Below are 9,959 nucleotides of genomic sequence, written 5' to 3'. Positions count from 1 at the left end.
ACACAGACACACAGACACCACACACCACAACACATAAATACACAACACAGACAGACACACACACAGACACACACACACACACAGACACACACACAGACACACATACAGACACAGACACACAGACACACACACACACACACATACATACACACACAGACATATACAACACACACACACAGACAGACACATGCAACAAATTAATTTTAGGGTCCCCAAAAATATCCAGGTTGTTCTGTTTTACAAATATATATTAACGTTACAGAGAAATTAGGGTCTCATGGGGCCCCTGTACAGGGTTGACACCTTTTCCATTCGGGGAAAATTGGCAGGGGAGTGGCCAGTGATGTGAGGGGCAGGGCCGACAACATCAGGGGCGGGACTGATGACACGATTGATCAGCAATTGGCTGAATGCCATGTCATTAACGTCACTGTCCTGTCTGAATTCCTAATTGGGAAATTCGGGTCAAGCACTTCTCATCCCACAAACCCTTCCAAACAGCAGACTGTCTGGGTGAAATGTGGAGAGGTGACAACCCTACCCCCTACAGCCACAGGGTCTGCTTCCTCTGTACTTACCCCCTATATACATTTATATATACAGTATATACATTCCATTACTTTGCCCTCCTGCTACTGGATTCCTGTTGCTCAGTATAGGTGATATCAGTGTATGGGTGCTATCAGTGTATAGGTGATATCAGTGTATAGGTGATATCAGTGTATGGGTGTTATCAGTGTATAGGTGCTATCAGTGTATAGGTGCTATCAGTCTATAGGTGCTATCAGTCTATAGGTGCTATCAGTCTATAAGTGATATCAGTGTATGGGTCCTGCAGTCTCTCTGAGCCGACCCTCTCTCTGTAGCTGGGGGGCAGCCTGTAGGGAAAAGGCACCGAGTCGTACAACACCCCCACATCCTTAATCCTCTGTCTGCCCAAGTACATTTATATCAATCACTGGTGTGTGTGGGGGGGGGATCATGGGGGTATTAGTGGGGGCAGCAGGGGGGCAGGATCTGTGGATGTGGGTGGTGCTGCTTTGTGGGCAGATTTTGCTGACGACGCCACACCCCTAATTGCCACGCCCATTTCACTACATTTGTCAGTTTATGAAACTCTGAACACATTTCTGTAGTTTTTATGTTTTATTACAATGAAGGTGAGTTGCCCTTTAAGCGGTGAGTCTGACTTCTTCCAAAGGAAAAAAACTGTTACATTTGTATCTAAGTGTCTATTCTGGGCTCTCTGCCAACAGCCAATGAAGTTAGAGACTTTGTATCTTATTTGTTCAGTTCAGAGAAATCGGGACTTTCCATTAGTAACGGGGGACTGCGGGTTGAGCTGTCAAAAATGGGACTGTCCTGCTCAAAATGGGACAGTCGGGAGGTATGGAGGGGGCCAGGGGGGCAGAGATATGAGGGGACCCCTTGCCTCTCACCACAAACCATTAATTATAGCCCCGCCTCTTCTGTAATATTTTTAAAGATGAAAGTTTTCAATTTGATTCTGACACTTGTGATTCCCCAAATATTGTGACAAATGTCAGCGATGCTCATATGTCAGTGCAGCCTGGGGGAGGGGCATCACTGGGCGGAGCTTCTGAGCAGGACCAATAGGAACCCGAGGGACAGACCCAGCGCAGGGAAACTGTATTTTACAGCAGAGGAGCCGCTGACGTTACACAGGTCGGAGCTGCAGCAGGAAACTTGGTTCTTGTTCGAGCGAATGTTGGTGGCGGATGGAGTGCAGCTCGACGTGCAGATTTTATTGATGAGTGTGAGCTCATATTCCGCTGTATAATAGAGAATACATCAATGTTACCAACTGCCCCTCCAGCAATAACCTCCTCCCTCATACACACACCTGTCTTACTATACACACTCTCCCATAGCAACACACTTACTATACACACTCTCCCATAGCAACACACTTACTATACACACTCTCCCATAGCAACACACTTACTATACACACTCTCCCATAGCAACACACTTACTAGACACACTCTCCCATAGCAACACACTTACTATACACACTCTCCCATAGCAACACACTTACTATACACACTCTCCCATAGCAAAACACTTACTATACACACTCTCCCATAGCAACACACTTACTATACACACTCTCCCATAGTAAAAGTTCCTTCCACTCGTACATAATGTCTATAGTTTATATAAACAAGCTGCTGTGTAGCCATGGGGGCAGCCATTCAAGCACAGGATATACAGTAGATAACAGATAAGTACTACTATAGTTTATATAAACAAGCTGCTGTGTAGCCATGGGGGCAGCCATTCAAGCACAGGATACACAGTAGATAACAGATAAGTACCACTATAGTTTATATAAACAAGCTGCTGTGTAGCCATGGGGGCAGCCATTCAAGCACAGGATACACAGTAGATAACAGATAAGTACTACTATAGTTTATATTAACAAGCTGCTGTGTAGCCATGGGGGCAGCCATTCAAGCACAGGATACACAGTAGATAACAGATAAGTACTACTATAGTTTATATAAACAAGCTGCTGTGTAGCCATGGGGGCAGCTATTCAAGCACAGGATACACAGTAGATAACAGATAAGTACTACTATAGTTTATATTAACAAGCTGCTGTGTAGCCATGGGGGCAGCCATTCAAGCACAGGATACACAGTAGATAACAGATAAGTACTACTATAGTTTATATAAACAAGCTGCTGTGTAGCCATGGGGGCAGCCATTCAAAGCACTAGTTACATAGCAGATAACAGATGTAGTCTGTAGAATCCCATTGTATTCCATTACAGATTGTATATGTTATCTGCTGTGTAACCTGTGCCTTTTTTAGTAAGGGTTTAGTTGTCCTTTAATTGACTGATGGTTTCTAACCCCCACTTCCATGACAGATATCCAGCACAAATGTTCATTGGAGTCTAAATGATCCCTTTTTCACATTTTGGTGTTGAAGGATTTAAAGGGGAACTTCGCCTGACTTATAAGAGCACACAAATAAATTGTGCCTGGAATGACTGCACTATATTATTGCTTATTTTATATTCCCACTGCCCGGAGTCGCTGATCATCTTTTTAGTTGTTAAAGGGAGATGTTTCCTTATGTGGAATTTAACATCTTTTTTGGAAAATAAATGTCACGGGAGGAGACCTCTTTAATGGCGCAGCTCCATTTGCTCCAGGAGTGTCTGACTTGTAGACCCCCCAAGCTCTGTTTACTGACCCTTCTGTGTTGTCATTTGGGTGCCACCTTTAGACCCGGTTGAGTCCGCGCAGGGGCCATGGAACAATAAGGGCGGGGTTGTGACATCATGGGATATGACGTGGCGATTTGCGATTGGCCGATTATCAGGCCATTAATAGGGAATCCTGCCCGGTTTTTCTAATTTGGAATATCAGGCAATCAGTCTTTACCTGGGCAGCCCTTCAAAAAACCGGGCTCAAAACTAAACAGGTGGCACCCGAGTCCTTATATGACCCCTGTCCAACACCCATAACCGTCACTTACAGGAAGAAACCACACTGGTCATACAGAAGGTGTCGGTTGAACTACAGTTGGTCGGGGTCATACAGTTGGCGTTGCTGATCACAAGGGAACACGTGTAGCATTGCAGGGACACGGCTGCGACATAAAGGAGAATATTATTATATTAGTTAATACATTAACATTAATACATGTATTAATAAATGATATAGTGAATAAAGTACCCCCTATTGTAAAATATAAGGATATTATAAGTCACCGAGGAGTTTCATGATCATATAAAAACACGAGGCCGAAGGCCGAGTACTTTTATACAGGTCATGGAACTCCGAGGTAACTTCTAATATCCTCATATTTTACAACTGGGGGTACTTTATTTATTATAATACACAAGTTTCAGTGAGTCATGTGACAAAATGACATCAGAACTCAACGTTTATAAGGATATAATTTACAAGATATTCATGGCTCTTGTGTTTTATATAGTGAATAAAGTACCCCCTCTTGTAAAATATAAGGATATTATAAGTTACCGAGGAGTTTCATGACCATATAAAAACACGAGGCCGAAGGTCATGGAACTCCGAGGTAACTTCTAATATCCTCATATTTTCCAACAAAGGTACATTATTTATTATAATACACAAGTTTTAGTGAGTCATGTGACAGAAATGACATCACTACTCACCGTTTATAACTGATGACATCACTAGTCACTGTTTATAATTGATGACATCACTACTCACCCTTTATATCTGATGACATCACTAGTCACCATTTATAAGGATATAATGTACAAGATATTCATGGCTCTTGTTTATTATATAGTGAATAAAGTACCCCCTCTTGTAAAATATAAGGATATTATAAGTTACCGAGGAGTTTCATGACCATATAAAAGTACGAGGCCGAAGGCTGAGTGTTTTTATACAGGTCATGGAACTCCGAGGTAACTTATAATATCCTCATATTTTGCAACTGGAGGTACTTTATTAATTATAATACACAAATTTTAGTGACTCATGTGACAGAAATGACATCACTACTCACCGTTTATAACTGATGACATCACTACTCACCGTTTATAAGGATATAATTTACAAGATATTCATGGCTTTTGTGTATTATATATATATAATTGCCCCCAGCTCAGCAAAGATGCCCTGTACCTCGAGTGTTTCTTATTCAAACCTTCCCTGACATTTTCCTTTAAATCAAACCCATAGATAGGGACCCTAAAGTGCATCCCCTGCACCCCAACTTAATATAATCTGCTCCCACAGTGATATCTTTATAGAAGGAGGGTCAGTATCATTTCTTCCCTCTGACACTGGGCTCTTGGGTTCCCTTCCTCCCTCCTGTACTGGGGCCTTAACTGGATCCTGATGAAAGGTACCAAAACTATTGGTGGGCACTGGAAGGGACCTTAGAGTGTAAGCTCTCCTGCAATAGACTGGTGGGAATGGTGGACACTGCGTAAACATATTGATGCTGTATAAAATAAGGGTCACATAAAAAAAATAATATATATTCAGTATGAAGGGGGGACAGTCTAAATCTCAGGTCTGGGATTTCTTATCTGGGAACCTGTTATCCATAAGCTCCGATATACAGAAATTCCATTGTCAATGAGATGATATCACAACAAGCTGTATAATAAGACAAAGCCTTGTACTTGATGGGAACTGAGCAGCATAAATCTACATTGGGGCAAAACCATCCTGTTGGGTTTATTAGAAACCCTAAATCAATGGGTTCCAAACAACAGAAATTCCCTGTATCTGCATGTTCCCAAGAATTCCAGGTAATAGACCCCATATCTGCACTCACATCTTCATACAATTTCACATTACACATCAAATCCAAAAACTGGTCTTGTCTTGTTTCCAGTATTTTTCAATCTGATGTAGATAATCCAAGGGAAATAATGACATATAATACATAGCATCAATGATAAGGATATGAGAAGTCACTGAGGGGTTGTTCTGTGACCATATAAAGGCACAAGGCTGCAGGCTGAGTTATACAGGGAACTCTGAGTATCACTCATGTATTATAAGGGATAATGTACCCCCTACTGTAAATGATAAGGATATTAGAAGTCACTGAGGGGTTGTTCTGTGACCATATAAAGTCACAAGGCTGCAGGCTGAGTTATACAGGGAACTCGGAGTATCACTCATGTATTATAAGGGATAATGTACCCCCTACTGTAAATGATAAGGATATTAGAAGTCACTGAGGGGTTGTTCTGTGACCATATAAAGTCACAAGGCTGCAGGCTGAGTTATACAGGGAACTCGGAGTATCACTCATGTATTATAAGGGATAATGTACCCCCTACTGTAAATGATAAGGATATTAGAAGTCACTGAGGGGTTGTTCTGTGACCATATAAAGGCACAAGGCTGCAGGCTGAGTTATACAGGGAACTCTGAGTATCACTCATGTATTATAAGGGATAATGTACCCCCTACTGTAAATGATAAGGATATTAGAAGTCACTGAGGGGTTGTTCTGTGACCATATAAAGGCACAATGGAGTGTCAGCTGGAGGAGAGGTGAATACAAATGGATTGTTCCAATGGAAGATATTGTCGATCCAGCAGTACAGAGAGAGGGTCAGAGACTGGTATCAATTTTCACATAAATTTAAAATCACTGAAAATGTCTCATTAGTTTATATAAGAAAGTAAAGTTCAATATATGATGGACAAATGGAGATCAGACGGGAGAATAAGTGAAGGAATGAGGATGGAGTAAGAGGGTAAAGGGGACAGGTCGGGGGGTGACATTATGACCTACCTGTGCCAATGCAGAGAGCAGCCACCAGCAGAGAGATGTATAGTTCAGCCATGCTCAGTGAGTGAGTCTCATCCTCCTGTCACTCACACTATATACACTATATACAGTATATACACCTACACATTTGTACACTCCCACCCAGACACCTTCTGTTACGCACCAGCACCATTGTTTTAAGATTCCTGAAATTCAGGTTTGTTCTCTGTATAATAATAGTTTGTTTTGCTCAATAGTTTCTGCTTGTGAAATATCATTGCCCAACATTGCCGAGAACTTCACAGTGAAATATTTTTTATTGTTTGTTCCCATAATCAAGAAATATATATTAATTTAATTAGACAACAAAACTATTTGGGGTAAAAATCTTTTTTTAACCTAAACCAAACTGGCTCCTGCCTACGTAGGGTTGGCGGTTTTCTAAAAGGGCTGCCTGGGTCAAAACTGCCTGCACGGTTTTCTGAATTAGGAATGGAACGTTCTCTTTAATGTCCTATGATGGCACAGTGAGGTCAAAGAACATAAAAGTATTTGCAGTTTTATTCCCCATTTATCCACCTGTATCACTAGACTAGTCCAGGAAGTACCTGCACATCGAGGTTATGCCAGGCAAGTGCTGGTGCTTTGTGGGTATTCCATGGGCATCCGACTAACTGTCAGATTGTAGTTTGCAGATTCACAGAGTCAAACATTACAAGTATATTACAAGTAGTAATGGGCGAATTTGCACCGTTTCGCTTCGCCGAAAAATTTGCGAATTTCATGGGAAATTGCGGATTTTTCGTCGAAGCAAAACGGCACAAATTCGCCCATCACTACTTGTAATATACAATATACCGTGAAAAATCCATGAAACGGCGCCGGCGTCTCGTTTTTGACCCCGGCGTCCGTTTTTGACATTTCGTAAATTTATTCGCCCGCGGCGAATCATGCAAATTCGCTGCGAATTTGCGCCTGGCAAATAAATTTGCCCATCACTAATTACAAGAAATATATTGAGAGGCACATTGACAGGAGGCAAATAAGATGCGTCTGATTTCTATGTGGACATTGGTTTTAGTGAAGTGTCTCAAGCCTCTCGTCTCTACAAGAAACACAATGAAAAAGACTTTCTATTTAGTGAAGTTCAATGAATAACCTGTTATTCAGTTCCTTTGAGTTTCTTGCTCCCTCCTAATGTGCAGGGTCAGGGCCGGGGCTATAACAAAACATCATGTATCAATTAGGGATGCACTGAATCCAGGATTCAGTTCAGGATTCGGCCAGGATTCAGCCTTTTTCAGCAGGATTTGGATTCGGACGAATCCTTCTGTCCAGCCGAACCGAATCTGAATCCTAATTTGCATATGCAAATAAGGGGAGGAGAGGGAAATCGCATGACTTTTTGTCACAAAACAAGGAAGTAAAAAATGTTTTCCCCTTCCCATCCCTAATTTGCATATGCCGAATCCTTCGTGAAGGATTCGGGGGTTCGGCCGAATCCAAAATAGTGGATTCGGTGCATCCCTAGTATCAATGATCCAGGCATTCAGCTGTTAATGGAGTTTACAGATCCGTTTGGGTCTCTAAGAGATATGAATAAAATGGATAAAATACAGAGACAGGCAACTAAATGAATAAAGAAATAATAGTAATCCATAAAGGCACAGAGGCTGTAGAGATGCACTAGAAATAATATATATATATATATGACATATCTGTCTCCTTTCTGCACAACTGACAAGGAATTCTATCATTTTGTAATTGTTGAGGCTTTTCTATTACGAATTCGCTGAGCCCCACATTAAGTTCAGGATTCAGCCTTAAATCAGCCAATTTTTGGTTTCAGCCGAATCCTCGCTTTGTGTCTATATCTCTAGTCTCCGGTCTATTTGCCTGCGACATCCATATAGAATTGTACATAATCTCTCCCACTCTGAGTTTGTTTAATTAGCCGAAGAATTCTGTTTTTTCACAGGTTCTACCAGTATCACCTCTACAATGACTGTCAGCTCATCTGCCAAGGTTTCCAGTACTGGAACTCTAACTCCAAGTCCATCAGATCTCACTCACACATTCACTTGTGTCCCAATTGGCAACCTAAAGCATTAACAATAACATGTTAACAAAACCGACACATCAGTGGGCGTCTGATATCTCTCGCGCAGTTACATTTGGCAGGTCAGGAAAGTCTGAACACATTTCTGGGTGTTTTATGTGTTATAACAGTTTTGCTAATCAAGGTAAACTTTCCCTTTAAGCTGTGAGTCTCATTTCTCCCAAGAGACCTGCTTATGTTATTAGTTACAATTGTATCTTTGCTTATCTGATTAGTTACAATTGTATCTTTGCTTATCTGATTAGTTACAATTGTATCTTTGCTTATCTGATTAGTTACAATTGTATCTTTGCTTATCTTATTAGTTACAATTGTATCTTTGCTTATCTGATTAGTTACAATTGTATCTTTGCTTATCTTATTAGTTACAATTGTATCTTTGCTTATCTGATTAGTTACAATTGTACCTCAGTGCAGGCGCTGAATAATCTGGGCTCTCTGCCAAAAGCCAATTAAGTTTTAGAAACGTTGTATCTTTTTCTTGCTGTTGAGATATAAAGTAAGACTATGGATGGCAGAAACACAAAGATTGTAGGGGGGGGTGGACTGGGTAATTGGTGTGGAATGGTGTGTGAATATAATATAATGTGAAAATGTTGGTTTTATATGTGTTTGGGTAAAATTAAAGTTATGGGAATAGTCGTAATGTGTTAAATGTGTTCAGGTCATTTGAGTTGTAGTTTAGATCCCAGCCACTAGAGGGGTATTAAGGGCACAGAGTATTTAAAGGAGAACTAAACCCTAGAAATGAATGTGGCTAAAAATGTCCTATTTTATATAGTGAACTTATTGCACGAGGCTAAAGTTTGAGCTTGTCAATAGCAGCAATGATCCAGGACTTCAAACTTGTCACAGGGGGTCACCATCTTGGAAAGTGTCTGTGACACTCACATGCTCAGTGGGCTCTGATTGGCTGTTGAGAAGCTAAGCTTAGGGCTCGTCACTAATTATCCAGCAGAAAATGAGCTTCCCTGGCTGTAATATAAGCTGATGCTACAGGTTTGCTGATTATTCAATTCTGATGCTAATTGCACTGGTTTCTGTGCTGCCATGTAGTAATTATGTGTATTAATTACTAATCAGCCTTATATTGTGACATTTCTATTCTATGTGTACTGTATATTGTGAGTGGGTCCCTAAGCTCAGTAAGTGACAGCAGCACAGAGCATGTGAATCAGTGAATCAGCAGAAAAGAAGATGGGGAGCTACTGGGGCATCTTTGGAGACACAGATCTTTACTGCTAAAGGGCTGTGTGGAGATAGTGGCCTAAAGTCCATGGCTAAGCCAGAGATAGGGCAGAAGTGACAGTTGCAGGGCCAGTGAGTAGATCCTGAATAAGAGACAAGAACATTCCTCCCAGAGTAGGTCACAAGGGTGTGCGGCATTGGTAGGACTGGAAGGTTATATAAGGTCTTGGGTTGTGTTTCCACTAGTGGAATGTTCTGCCTGTGGGTGAATCTGCATGAAACTACATGAGTAACTTGGAGTATTGTGTAACTGAGCAATAAAGATATTTAGGTTTCCTTTTAATGGATGTCAAGTGTGACTTTAAGGTGTAGAAAACACCCTTT

General features: G+C 41.1%; 1 protein-coding gene across 1 annotated transcript; it reads right to left on the bottom strand.

The window, feature by feature from the left end:
* Positions 1-1,133: 1,133 nt before the first annotated feature.
* lypd2.L (LY6/PLAUR domain containing 2 L homeolog) lies at positions 1,134-6,428 on the bottom strand. Its single transcript, XM_018268314.2, has 3 exons — positions 6,293-6,428; positions 3,512-3,625; positions 1,134-1,793 (listed from the first exon to the last, which is right to left on the bottom strand). The coding sequence occupies exons 1-3, from the start codon at positions 6,342-6,344 to the stop codon at positions 1,585-1,587; spliced, it is 375 nt and encodes a 124-aa protein (XP_018123803.1). The 5' UTR covers positions 6,345-6,428; the 3' UTR covers positions 1,134-1,584.
* Between the last annotated feature and the right edge of the window lie 3,531 nt (positions 6,429-9,959).

The sequence above is a fragment of the Xenopus laevis genome, chromosome 6L, assembly GCF_017654675.1.
Source record: "Xenopus laevis strain J_2021 chromosome 6L, Xenopus_laevis_v10.1, whole genome shotgun sequence".
Taxonomy (NCBI): Eukaryota; Metazoa; Chordata; class Amphibia; order Anura; family Pipidae; genus Xenopus; species Xenopus laevis.
Note: the sequence above shows the minus strand (reverse complement) of the source record. Positions and strands in the feature narration are given on the sequence as shown.